General features: G+C 40.0%; 1 protein-coding gene across 3 annotated transcripts in view; it reads left to right on the forward strand.

Annotated features, from left to right (window-relative positions):
* The window catches only part of LOC124796436 (ubiquitin carboxyl-terminal hydrolase 47), a 145,353-nt gene that overhangs the window by 64,816 nt on the left and 65,580 nt on the right, over window positions 1-14,957 (forward strand). For all 3 annotated transcript variants that reach the window (XM_047260628.1, XM_047260630.1, XM_047260629.1), the window contains 2 exons: window positions 861-1,073; window positions 1,154-1,321. In XM_047260628.1, the coding sequence (XP_047116584.1) occupies window positions 861-1,073; window positions 1,154-1,321 (381 nt within the window). The remainder of the gene's footprint in view (window positions 1-860; window positions 1,074-1,153; window positions 1,322-14,957) is intronic.

Below are 14,957 nucleotides of genomic sequence, written 5' to 3' on the forward strand. Positions count from 1 at the left end.
ATCCTCCTTTGTGTATTACTCTTATTTAGGTTTATCTCCCCCCCCCCTCCCCCTCCCCCACCCCCGATTAGTAATGAAAAGAGGTCACAAAAAAATCACAGTTGTATAAGAACGAGTAGGATAATCCCACCTTACACAGTTACACAATGTGTTTCAGAGCTGCAGCTCCATTCTCAAGGGGTGCAGTGACATTTCCTAGGCATTACATCTTCTTCAATTTATAACCTAGCAGTAAATGAGTGATGTCAGTCTTAGCGTTATGCATTGAAACATCTTGGATGAGATAAATGAAACAAATAAAGTATAATTCTTTTGGAAACACGCTGTTCATCTTCTGCATTGATAACAAAAATTTATATTTCTGCTTAATCGCAAATGTGACATGCTATAGCTGATTAATAATAATGTCAGTGGAATATTTTTTGTGAACACTTTACTGCTCAGCAGTAGATATTATAATCTCATTCCGCTTAACATCAGATGTCTGTTTTGTTAATTTACACTGTATCGATTTCTACAATTTTAAAATTGTGCAGATATGTTCTGCTTTCTGCTCCACCAGTGCTCCCTTTCTTTTCTTATGAAAATTTGGGCATTTACAGCAAACCTTTGCACCTCTCAGCAAAGAGGTTTTTTGCAATCGCTTAATATGCTTGCAGTAAGTGGTATTGCGCAAAAATTTTTGAACTGGAGTGTGGCTGTGTTTTGTCACTTTTCCAAGCTAGTTCCTGATTGTACTAAGGTTTAAGTGTTTTTGTGTGGTAATGTTACCCAGACTGTTCGTTCTGGTAGCACATAATAAAAGTAAACTGATGTTTATAGTAAATCAGTAGTAACATAATTTTTCTTTTCTTTTTCAGGAAGATGATGAAGGAATAGATATGGGCAGCTGTGCAAATCACCATGAAAATGAGAAAAATCGGAGACACGCTCATGAGAAAGGACCTTATGTGTATGAATTGTTTTCTATTATGATACACTCAGGAAGTGCATCGGGAGGCCATTACTATGCTTACATCAAAGACTTTAAGAAAAATGAATGGTTCTGTTTCAATGATCAGATTGTGACTAGGGTATGTGAAGTCTGTCTAATTTAGTGTTTTAGAAATAGGGTGCTCTTCTTATTCTTATGGCGGTTTTATTGTGTTTCCAGATAACTCAGGATGACATCACTAAAACATATGGTGGTGGACCATCAAGGGGATACTATTCAGGTGCATACAGCTCAAGCACAAATGCATATATGCTCATGTACCGTCAAATTGACAAACAAAGAAATTCTGAGGCAATGACAGTTGAACAATTTCCACCCCACATACAGGTATTAATGTGATGAAACTTCATAGAAAATCAAAATTGAAAGTTATTTCATAGTACATAGATATATTTGTGATTTTATTCTGTTCAGTTACATATAACATTATGGGCATCCACAAAAACTTCCATGGGAGGTGGTGGTATCGTCCTATAAAAACTAAATTTCAATGGAGGGACGACATCATGAAATTGTTAGACTTGTTTTTGTATTGATATAAGAATGACGAGTTTAAGTGATAGACGTTTCAGTTTATCATGCAGAAAATACCGTATATTCTGTTAAAAAGTAGCTAGAAAGCTAAAACAGTGCACTCAGTTTTAGAGTGCAGATTTTGTTCCTTTAGGAGTTATTGTCCCTTTGATGTTTTTGGAACTCTCTGCTGTACTGTGCAACAAAGAAAGATGGGGGAAAAAATCTCGTTCTTTTGTGTCATGCCACTCTACATTATTTCATTCTATTACATACTGTACATCATTCCCTTCTATGACATACTGTTGTACATTATGGCCATCTTTGCCATACTGTTGTACAACATTCTTCGGCATAATGCTGTACAAGGCAATAGCCTTCTTTGGCATAGTGTTGTACAGTATTCCCTTCTTTGACATAGTGTTGTACATTATTGCCTTCTTTGTGATACCATTGTTAAGTTGGCTGTGAAGTGTATCCCCACAAAATCATACTATGAATGTCTCTCCTTGTGCGCCACCCACCCCCTCCCACCTCCCTCACCAGCCACCTTCCCACAGAACAGACCTTCTTTGCAGCAGCACTAGGAGCGGGATGGTTGCAAACCAATTGTGCCGACCTCCTTTTACCCCACAAGAGGTCCCCAGTACTCATTTGATAGCAGATGGAGAGCACCTGGGGCCATCATGGAGGGACTACAGTGAGGAGAAAATCCCTGTCCCTATACGAGATTGAATGTGGGACCTCCAGGGCTGAAGTCTAGTGCTGTGGCTGCTAGATGACGACAATCCTGAGCTGGAGTAATAAATAACATTATTGCACATGTGAGAGGCCAGCAAGAAAAGTGAGGGGTTTAGTTCATTCAGAATAGGTAAATCAAGTAGAGACCATTTGCAAATATAAAAGATAAGCAGCTGATTTTTAAACTCCAAACTTGTGAGCATAGAATCAGTGTTAACAGTGATGTACTGATGTGATCCACCAAATATATAAATTGATTTTGTTGCCAGAACAGGTAGGCAGTTTTGGAAAGTATCACTAAGAATTTGGATTTGTAATTCTTTTGTAGAACAACTGAGGAGAATTCCACTTGAAATTAAACTTTACATATACATTTCCAGTGCAGTTAAGATACTCCTGTGTATGCTCATGAAGAACATTGAAATCTATGAGATCAGTTTAGTAATGCAGTTATTGTGATATTATTTGTCTATCGTGACAGTCAAAAATTTGCTGACAGTTGGTATTTTAATCCAGATGTCCTGTTTATTGCAAACATATGGCTTAACAAACTCAGAAAGAAGGGAACTTCATTGATATTGAGGGTGTACACTGTTTTAGTTATCTGCTCTTGTGACCTAATTGCTGTGAGAGGCAGCTTGCAATAAACAAATCTGGGTTATATTTCAAGCTTGGTGTAAGTGTTCAGTTTCCACAGTAGATGAAGGGCAATGTAATAGTCGCATTACAGATATTTAAAGGTGTTTAAACAGGACGCGAGAGGAAGGGGGCAGGGACTTAAATTTGGTCTAAAATATATACCTCTAAATTTGCCATATTTGACTTTGCACGTCTTCTTAGGGTAACACTTACACAACTGTAACAACAATAAAACCTACATCCAGGTGGGATTCCTCCAGGTTACATTCTCCTTCTTGAGGGGGAGGGGGGAATACATAGTAGAGAACATGTTTTCTTTTGGAACAATGCAGTTAAAGTTAGTAACTTAACTCTGTTTCATTAATAATTTATTATGACGAAGGGGATAGTTTCTCAGTTGGGCTGTTCATAGGCAATAAAAAATGCTAGACAGGAGTATCTTTTAATAATTCCTGTGCCTCACATGTGGTACGAAATGCATTAGATTCACCCAGAAGTGCTATGATGTGTGTGAATTTAGCTTTCTGTTTAAGGTGTCAGTTAGTCTGTCCTCCAGTACTGTACACTCTTTGTAGGCATCAGGTGCCACCTTTGGGTATGACAGAAAAGGGCGTGTTGCAGAGTGAAGATATTGGCTTCACCATCTGGAGCCGGGGATGTGAAGAGGAAAAGGAACCTCAAAATGCCAAACTAGAAACGAATGTTGAAATAAGACACCTCAGAGACATCAGTTTAATTTTAGGTGTATTATGTTTGCTTGCGATTCATTAGCTCCTTTGGTTCCCTGTTCTTAGAAATAATGTTGGTGCCATCAGCAACACCTAGTTAACTGAACCAGGAGGTCTGATAAGGCATCAGCAAAAACAAAAACCACTTAGATGACCTAACCAGTGTGTTAAAATATATTTATCATTACAGAGAAAGAAATTGCAGCTTTGAAATAGAACAGTTCTTTTACATCCAGAAGCATAGTGAAGGCAGAGACAGCGGTTGGTAAGGGTATTGTGGGTAATTGTACCCATAAAAGAATTTGAGTGGGTAATATATTAAACAGAGAGGCAATATATGAAACACTGAGTATCTTAATGTCACAGATGTGCCAACTGCAGCTACAGTGATGTATTTATGTCGTAGTGAAGTTCTTCCTTACTTTAGGGTGCTACTAACCTTACATACCTGGTGTAGCTGCTGCCACAAATTTGGAAACACTGCAGTGTCAAATGGGGTTGCAGCGTACTGAAACGATGAGATTGTTGCTAATCATTGTGAGAGATACAGCAGCTGTTCTGATCTGGACAGCAGCTGCTCCACTGTTGACCCAGTGTATGAACACATGCATTTATGAAAATAAATTGTAGAGGTAACTAACATAAAAAAAGGAACAAGGAGAAGTGGTGAAGAGAAGCATTATACATTGTTTTTTACTTTTAATTTTGCAGAAATGGATGTTTTTTCTGAGCACTTACTATAGACGAGCAGTAAAAGATGTTTTTCAGACTATTAAGCATTTTTATCTGACACATCGCACACCAATTTTGCAATGTAAAAATAATTAGTGAATTCATTTTTCATCAGATACTGTTTGTCTTTACCCCAACTAGTCGATTTTCCACTGCTTGTACCATTAGAATGCTAGTAAACATCTTTTTTTTTTCTTTTCTTTGATAATCTATTGTGGTACTACTGAGCGAAATTTTATGTAAGGGAGTCAGTAGTATTATAAGAAAATTGGAGCTGCTAGAATGGACGGAACAGTGCTGTATCTTAGGTTTCCCTTTCGTTGTAGAAAGTCTCATTGCAGAAATTCTTACAATGGATGTGGATAGATTTGTGGTGAGAAACAAAAGGAAAATCATGTCGAGTGTAGATGGAGGAGTTAGGCAGAAGAATACTGAAGAGACTCCTACACCATCTTTGAGAACAGTGTGCTACGGCATCTTTGATAATGAATGTGTTGAGGTAGCTCACACTGAAAGTTGTAAGTGTTCTACAAAATCACTTGAGATGTCAGATTTCCTAAATTTCGAATAATTGTGAGTAGTGTAAATATTATTCTCAAAAAATGTAAACTCCAGGTAAGAATATCAACACTGTAGGAAAAGACAGATTGCTACTTACTGTAAAGAAGACCCGTCAAGTTCCAGGCAGGCACAATTAAGACACTTACATAAAGCTTTTGATCACAGCTTTCACCAGTAAAAGAGACATACCATTCTCACACACTCACACACACACACACACACACACACACACACACACACACACGTGCGCGCAAGCAAGCAAGCACAGCTCATGCACACATGACTGCCAATTCTAGCATCATGGGCCTGAATGCAAATAGATAGTACAAGAGCATTTCACAAATGCTATACAATTGTGTATGCTGGAGGTCTGTGCTGTAAAAATTCTGGATGTTGTAGTTGGTGGTCATGTGGGCGTGAGGTGTGCTTGCTTGTGAGTGTGAATGGTAAGTGTCTCTCTTTTACTGATGAAGACTGTGCCTGAAAGCTTTATGTAAGTGTCTTTTAATTGTGCTTGTCTGCAACATAATGTGTTTTTTTTAATGGTAATTAGCAATCTGTCTTTTCCTACTTTGTTGTAAATGTTCTTATTTACACAAAGTTAAGAACTACACAATAAATACGGGTGTACAAAATTTTATACTCCAAAACATGTCGTTTAAATTTCTATAGTTTAGAGAAAGCAGTACACTAATTTTAAGGAGCAGTTCGTTATTTTTGACAAACGTGACTTTGAAATTATGAAATATAAATATAAAGTGCAAAGTAACAAAGAGCAATCACATTTTCCATATTGCTTATATTTGTATTTTTTGTTTGATTTTTTTTTTGTACAATTTCAAAATACATTCTGATTTTTAGAGGAAATTTCAAAGAATTCTTCAGTACCTTCAGTTTTAAAAATTGTGTGTAGCATAATCTGTGGCTCAACGAAGATAATGAATTACGGTCAAATTTGTACTGATGTGTGTGTGAAGGAAAAGTTAATAGTAACTTTCGACAGGCAAGCCAGGAAAAAAAAAAGTGGGGTATTGATGGATTTTTCAACCTGGAAATGTGGAGCAGAACAGATGAGGGTTCATGCCAGAAGCTATTTTCATATTAATTTCACCAAAGTATTATATGTGTACACAAACGCACACGCGTGCGCCTACACAGGGTGTACATAAAGTCCGGGAACACTTTCACTTATTTATTACACAAGAACTAAACATTGTACAGATGTCATACATATTGCATTTTGAAGAGAAACTCTGAAAGTTTTTTTAACAAACATTCAATATGCGAACCATGAGTGACCTGGTCGACGTCAATACGGTAATCAAATTCTTGCCATACCTGTCCCTGCATGGCATCATTGACTGTGGCATTTGCTTCCCGTATTCTCTTCCAGAGCTCTGCTACATCACGTGGTAGAGGCGTTGCATACACCAGGTCTTTAATGTGTCCCCACAGAAAAAAGTCACACAGAGTGAGATGTGGTGATTGGGGAGGCAATTTCATGATCTCCAACACACAGAAAGTTCACTCTGCACCTGAAATCACCATGTTTGTGACTAGCACCGACTGTCTGCAAATTACCAAACTACGCTGCAGCAGTAGGCATGAAAAAACTTTCAGGGTTTCTCTTCAAAATGACATATGTATGATATCTGTACAATGTTTAGTTCTCACGAAATAAATAATTGAAAGTGTTCTCGAGCTTCATGTACACCCTGTGTGTGTGTGTGTGTGTGTGTGTGTGTGTGTGTGTAAGAAAAAAATCTTTGAAACTAGTAATGTCATTCAATCAATTTTGTCATTTAATCTACATGATTAATGAGCCATTCATAATTGAGTGTGTGGCAGAGGGTTCATTGAACCACCTTTAACAATTTCTCTATCGTTACACTCTCGAACAGTGTCTGGGGAAAAGTGATCACTTAAATCTTACTGTGCGAGTTCTGATTTCTCTTATGCTATTATGATGTACATTCCTCCCTATGTAGGTGGTCACCAACAAAATATTTTCACACTCTGAGGAAAAAGATGGTATTTGAAATTTCATGAGAAGGTCTTGTGAAAAACACCCTCGTTCAAATATCTGCCACCCCAGTTCATCCATCATACCCATGGCACTCTTCCCCCATATTCCGTGATAATACGAAACAAGCTGCCCTCCTTTGAACTTCTTTGGTGTTATCTGTCAATCCTGTCTGATGTGGACCCCACACCGCCCAGCAATACTCCAGAAGAAGATGAACAAGTGTAGTGTAAGCAGCCCCTTTAGTAAACCTGTTACATTTTCTGCATGGTCTACCAATACATCACAGTCTTTGGTTTGTTTTTTCCACAACATTATCTACATGATCATTCCAATTTAAGTTATTTATAATTGTTGAGTTTACAGCCTTTAGATTTTGCGATTAATCACGTAACTGCAATTTAGCGGATTTGTTTATGGATAACTTCACACTTTTCATGAATTAGGGTCAATTGCCACTTTTTGCACCATACAGGTATCTTGTCTAAATCATTTTGCAATTAGTTTTGATTATATGAGGCCATTACTTGATTGTAAATGACCGCATCATCTGCAAACAGTCTTAAGAGGATTGCTCAGATTGTCTTCGAAATCATTTGTGTAGATCAGGAACAACAGAGAGCCGTAACACTTCGTTGGGAATTCCAAATATTAATCTCAGTTTACTCTGTGACTTTCCATCAGTTGTTATGAACTATGACCTGTCTGGCAGGAAATCATGAATCCAGTCACACAGCTGAGACAATATTCCATAGGCATGTAGTTTAATTAGAAGTCGTGTATGAGGAATGGTGTAAAAAGCCTTTCAGTTGAAACAAATGGTGGGAAATTGAAGTGCGCCATTGAAAATATTCAGCATATTAAAAGGCATTGGTGAGGGCGAGTCTTCCTATATGAGTATCCAACAATGATGAAAATTTCAACATTATGTTGTTCTTAAAAGGCTTGAGCAGAAAAGTGGCAGAATTAAAATCTTGCTTACAAAGAGATAGTTACAAATGGCTTCACTTTGATAATTCAGATAAATAAAATTCTCAAGATGATGGCAGCTGCAGGCTTGTCAGGAATTATGGATGAGATAAAAACTTTTTAATATTTTTCAATTTTATTGGATGAAACCTGTGACGTGTCCCACACTGAACAAGTCTGTTTGCTTGTGATTTGGCCATGAATTACTATTTAATTGGATTTTATTCTATGACTAGAACTTCGACAGAAACATTATTTGATCTTGTCAAAGACATTTTAGTTCTGCACAAGTTAGCACTCTGAAAATTTAGTGACCAGTGTTATGACAGGGTGTTTAATGTTTTGGGAGAAATCTTGTTTGTGCAGTGTAGCACTCACAATCTTTACCTTGGCATTCAGGTTACAAGCAAAAAATCTTTGCCAGCAAGGAAATTTCTTGGAATAATTTAAGATTAGAACATATAATAACTTTGTATGGGACTCAGTGAATTACTGTGCCCTTTCCAAAGAGCTGCAGATTGAAGTTCAGAAAGAAGCTGAATAATATTTACATTCTCTCTCAGCCTATTGTACAACACAGTAGCTTACACACTCTAAGACATGTGTGGGCAACATTTGCTGACCTGGGGGCCTGATTCACGTACTTCAATAAGGCCACAAGCCACCTCATCACATGACACAGGATGCGACAGCATCGCTTGGTGCGTAAAGTCAGATCTATAGCATCTGTGACGTTCATGTTTATGGGCTAAAACACCAATATGAATGGTGCTCCTTTCTCGACATGCCATGGCAACAAATTATGCCTCAGAACAAGCATTTTTGAGGCTACATTCATTTTACATTCACCCAGTCTTCAGATGTTTACATTTATTCACATGTCAACATTGTTTTACAATAACTGTCTTAAAAACTGCTGTTACATAACTTCAAGCTTAGACACTGGAAACATATTTCTCTTTTTTTCAGTTTGTATCATTGGTCTACTACATGACCTGCAAACCTGGGGCAACCCGAGCGTTGGCGGAAATATCTGAAAATGCTTCCTAGGTAGAGTACAATGCTCTCTCTCCCACAGATTTCTTTATCAGAATGCATTGACATGAATTGTGCTCCACTGGTTGCCCACCTGCCCTCTGACAAAAAGAGTTATGCAAGTGGATCACAAATTGATATTTTTGCAAGTATTGGCAGAAAATGCAAAATTGTATTTTGCAGCTAATCGATGAATGTGTAACTATAGTGCAGTTTCACCATGTAGCTGGCAAGGATAGTAAACAGGGGACTTGATGATACCAAAGCATGAAGTCTTTGTGAATTTCATTGTGTATTCTCAGTTGGACACTAATAAGCCCAGCAGACAGGTGCATGAGCAGTGTACACAGATGTCAGCACTTGAGAGAGGATATGTAATTGGGCTCAAAGAAAATGGTTGGAATAATTGGTAAATCACTCCGTATTTGAATATGAGTTCTACCATTATTCGACAGTGTTGACAGGAATGAGTGAACCATGGCCAAATGTAGCATCATGAAGGAAGCAGTCGACCTAAAGAGATGACAGAAGGTAAGAATGGAGCAGTTGTCAGGGCGGCACTCAGTCCTGGATTCAGCCTTATCGTTGATGCTATGTGCAATTGATGCATCAGTGACCAAAAAAAGTCATTAGTAGGTAGCTTACAGAAAGGGGATTGAGCTCATGGCACGCCTTCTGCTGGCTACCATTGACCTCTGTATGCCAACAAGACTCTGTGCAGTGCTGTCTGGCATATTAAGCCTTTAATCTCATTGTTGAGTGGTGAGTCCTGCTTTGGACTGAGCTCAGATGACCATTGAAGGTGTGTATGGAGATTCTGCGGACATCGGTGGATACCAGGCTGACAGTCGCCCACCATCTGGCCCTATCATCAGAACTGATGGTCTAGGGTGCTTTTTTTTTCCATAGCAGGACCTCTTTGGTTGTCAGCTGGACCTCTTTGATTGTCATCTGTTGCATCCTTCAGTACAGTAGTACATTGACTATATTCTATGTTCAGTTGTGTTGCCCTTCGTGGCAAATTGTCCTGGGCTTACATTTCAGCAAGATAATGCCCACCTGCTCAGAGCAAGAGTTCCTTCTGCTTGTCTTCTTGCTTGCCAAACCCTTCTTTGCCCAGCAAGGTCGCCAGATCTGCCCCAATTGAGAATTTTTGGAACAATATGGGCAGGACCCTCCAACCAGCGTGGGATTTTGACGATCTAGCACATCAGTTGGACAGACGTTGGCACAATATCCCTCGAGAAGGCAAGCAACTACTCCATCAATCAATGCTGAATTGAATAACTGCTTGTACAAGGGGCAGAAATGGACTAACACGTTATTGACTTGCCCAATTTGTGAAGCTCTTTGTTTAGAATAAATCATCAAATTTTTCTGGAATAGTAATGCCTGTATGTATATGAATAACACATTTACTGATTTCCATCCTATTCATATAATTCCTACATGGTACATGGCTTTTATTTAAATGTATATATGGAGCAATCAAAAAGTTTCTGTTTGAGGGTATTGCTGCAGCATATAAGCAGCATAGCACGACTGCTGTGAGTATATAAGCACCAACTCGTAGACAAGGCATTAGTTTGACATTCATTTCTTTCTGATGTGTATGTGGTAACTGTGGAAATGTGAACTATGAAAATGTTATTACCAGATGTGTCCAAACAGGACCAACTTGCTGTATTTCTTTTCTTGGCCGTCACCGGTAGACATCCGTTGGAGAATGAAGAATGTGTATGGGGCAGCATGTCTGTCAAAACCACCATTGTGGAAAACTGTGACTAGGGGGAATGATGTTTCATGGTAAGCCATATCCTCATATTGCAAATGTCGTAATACAGAAGTTAGGCTAATTCAAGTGCGAGACATTTGAGCACCCACTCTATAGTCTTGATGTTTCCCCATGCAATTACCATGCCTTCAGTTCCTTAAAAAAGGCATTGACGTGTTGATGATCAAATCAGGATATGCAGCAGACAGTTATGAGCTTCATCGCGCAGCAGGACATGGTGTTTTACCAAACAGGTATCTTGAAACTGGTGTGTCAGTAGGATGATTGCCTCACTGCTCACAGCGATTTTGCATGATTGGTATACCGATTCTGGGCTGTATAACCTTCAAACGGAGATGTTTTGATTGTACTTTATACAGGTTATCCATAATTAAAGGGTCAGTTTCAAATTGCCATTGAAAGAGAACTATTGCTCAGAATGATGTTAAATTTGGACGGCCTTTTATTGATGCAGGGTGAAACATCGTTGAAGAACCAAAATGTAATGGAAAATTTTCTCAGTAGTTAGTGTTGTAAGCATCTTAATGTAAATGAGGTTGGCTAAAAATTACAGTTATAGCAATATGAGGACTGTGATCTGAGTTGCAGATTACACATGCAGATTACAAATGCAAAAAATTTGACAGTCAACAGTCAGGGCACTGTTAGTTAGGTGAGCCCACCCACCACACCAAGGTTATACCATATAAGATGATAGAAATTGGTTTTTAACTGTCCTGAGGCTAAAAGCCACATAAAAGCAAAGTGGCATCAGTTGACAGTTGTCAAAAGATCGGCGTGAAAGATGTTCAATATGCTCTCCACTATTTTCCATGCAAGTTGAAATCGAGAAACAGCATGTTCCACAACAAACCGGAGTGCCTTTGAACACATCTTCCAGTTAATCTCACAGTCAGAAGTCCGATGGATTATGATAAGGTAATGTGGATGGCCAGACTGTAGGGAAATGGGGGCTGATAATTCTAGCATTTCCAAAATGCCTCTTAGTAGTCACTTCACTGGCTGTGCAGTGTACGGAAGAGCACCATATTGCATAAAAATGATCCTATCTACACACCCATGCTGTTGAAGGGTTGAAATGACCTTGGTTGCAAAAGACTCTCCTGGTGTTTACCAGTGATGGTACAGGTAACAGAGCCCCACAGGATCTCTTCGAAAAAATATGGCCCTACAATAAACAATGCCGTCAACCCGCACCACACAGTCACCTTTGCAGAATGAAATGGTATCAATTAGTGTGCATGCTGATTTTCCATTGGACATATTCTGCTGTTGTGTGTATTGGCATTCTTGGAGATGGAAATGGGTTTTGTCTGTCCACAGAATGTTGCATGGCCATTCTTGTTCCCCTTCCATGTGAGTAAGAAATTCCAGAATGAATTCTTATCTTGCTGGCAGGACAGCAGGAAGTAACTCCTGAATGTGGGTGATTCTGTACGGATAGCAGTGTAGGATGTTGCATAGGATTTTATGCACTGTGCTCATAGGCATGTTCAACTTTCGAGCTATTCCTGATGCACTGCATGTTGCACACCATTGCTCAATCCCTCCTGCAATGTTGTGGCCACATCTTTAACAGATGTCAGGTAAACTGCTTTCCTCTCTCTGCCACATTGCACTTCAAATGAAAATGTCTTTCAGATTTTGTAATCATTTTCTCCCGCCGCTTAGCAGATGTTGATCCAATGCTTTTCTTCATACCCTCGAGTTTCCGGAACTTCTGCAGGGCTACTGATGCACGGTCGCCATTCTTGTAAAAAAGCTTTATCAACATTACATGATCCTTCATGGAACAGTTATGTTGGATGTCTCACATGCCAATTGAGGAACAGCTGCGTGCCAAGTGTCTCTTGGCATGCATATTCTGATGCTTGCAGTGTCATCTATTGGTCAATTCCCACCCCCCCCCCCCCCCCCACCCCCCCACCCCGCCACCTCACCCTGCGTCAATAACATGCTGTTCAAATTTGATGTCAGTTTGAGCAGTGGTTCTCTTTCTACAGCATTTGAAACTGGAACTTTATTTACAGATATCCTGTATTACAATTAGAATTTTATTTTGCAGATGGGTAGTATGAATAGAATTTCTGAGGGCTAAAGGGAAAATTATAAACAGCTCATGCAGTTTTTATAACACTATTCTATTGGTTAGGGAATTCATGGTATGGTATTGGCGAAAGCATCAGGTTCTAGTACTATTTTAATTTAAGAGGGCATATTGATGTTTTTCATCGAGTAGAAATTTTAAACAAAGAATTGCAGAAGTCTGATCTACAGGTCATCGAAGTGTATAAGAAAATAGAAGTACTTACTGTTTAAGTGTGCTTGTAATTTAACTGTCGCATAAAAGTGTTCCAGCAGTTGCTCATCTGCACCTCAAAGTACCTAAAAGTTTGTGACTGTGCAAAACTCCCAAAGTCTTGATCAATGTAATAACGAAAACTTCAGATTTAAAATGCCACAGGAATTTGTCAGAAATAGAAAAATTACTCTGGGATACCTGACAGACATTGATCAAATTGTTAACTCTTATAAAAATGATTTTGAGACATGTTTTTGCAGCTTTTTAAGAGAAAAAATGAGCAAGTGAAAGACTTTAGGGAAGTTATGGAGTTTGTGCGCATTGTTAACTTGCTTCTTATGATTCCTGATCGATTTGTGACTTCATGAGATCAGACTTGGTCAGCCAGGCCATGCGCCATTGATCTAAACAGGTGGTAGTCAGAGGGAACAATGTCTGGAGAATACAGCGGGTGGGGTAGGACTTCCCATTTTAACGTTTCCAAGTATGTTTTGACCTCTTTTGCAATGTTGGGTTGAACGTTGTCGTGCTGCAAATCACTTTATCGTGCCTCTCACTGTATTGTGGCCATTTGTCTTTTAATGCTCTACTCAAACACATTAATTGCATTTGATAATGAGCTCCTGTGATTGTTTCACTTGGTTTTAACATCTCGTAGTACACGATGCTGAGCTGGTCCCACCAAATGCAGAGCACGATCTTGGAGCCATGATTATTCAATTTGGCCATCGATATGGAAGCATGGCCAGGATATTCCCATGATTTTTTGTGTTTAGGGTTATCATAATGAACCCATTTTTCGTCCCGTCACAATGTGATGCAGAAATCCCTTCAGTTTTTGCCTCTGAAGCAACTGTTCACAAACACACAAATGCCGTTCAATGTCTCTTGGTTTCAGCTCACATGGGACCAAAGTTCCTTATTTCCGAATCATGCCCATAGCCTAGAGACATTTTGAAATGGCTTGCTGTATCACTCCCACCAATCGCGCCATTTCTTCTTGTGTTTGATGTGAGTCTTCACTCAGCAATATCTCCAATTCTGTATCTTCGAAAACATTCTCTCACCCACCAGTATGCCAGTCTACGATGTTAAAATCACCATTCTTGAAGCGTTAAAACCACTCAAGACATGTCCTTTCACTAATAGCCTCCTTACCATATGTACTTGAGAGCATTTGATGAGACTCAGCTGCTGTTTTCATCATACACTCCTGGAAATGGAAAAAAGAACACATTGACACCGGTGTGTCAGACCCACCATACTTGCTCCGGACACTGCGAGAGGGCTGTACAAGCAATGATCACACGCACGGCACAGCGGACACACCAGGAACCGGGGTGTTGGCCGTCGAATGGCGCTAGCTGCGCAGCATTTGTGCACCGCCGCCGTCAGTGTCAGCCAGTTTGCCGTGGCATACGGAGCTCCATCGCAGTCTTTAACAATGGTAGCATGCCGCGGCAGCGTGGACGTGAACCGTATGTGCAGTTGACGGACTTTGAGCGAGGTCGTATAGTGGGCATGCGGGAGGCCGGGTGGACGTACCGCCGAATTGCTCAACACGTGGGGCGTGAGGTCTCCACGGTACATTGATGTTGTCGCCAGTGGTCGGCGGAAGGTGCACGTGCCCGTCGACCTGGGACCGGACCGCAGCGACGCACGGATGCACGCCAAGACCGTAGGATCCTACGCAGTGCCGTGGGGGACCGCACCGCCTCTTCCCAGCAAATTAGGGACACTGTTGCTCCTGGGGTATCGGCGAGGACCATTCGCAACCGTCTCCATGAAGCTGGGCTACGGTCCCGCACACCGTTAGGCCGTCTTCCGCTCACGCCCCAACATCGTGCAGCCCGCCTCCAGTGGTGTCGCGACAGGCGTGAATGGAGGGACGAATGGAGATGTGTCGTCTTCAGCGATGAGAGTCG

The sequence above is a fragment of the Schistocerca piceifrons genome, chromosome 4 (genome assembly GCF_021461385.2).
Source record: "Schistocerca piceifrons isolate TAMUIC-IGC-003096 chromosome 4, iqSchPice1.1, whole genome shotgun sequence".
In the NCBI taxonomy this organism is placed as follows: Eukaryota; Metazoa; Arthropoda; class Insecta; order Orthoptera; family Acrididae; genus Schistocerca; species Schistocerca piceifrons.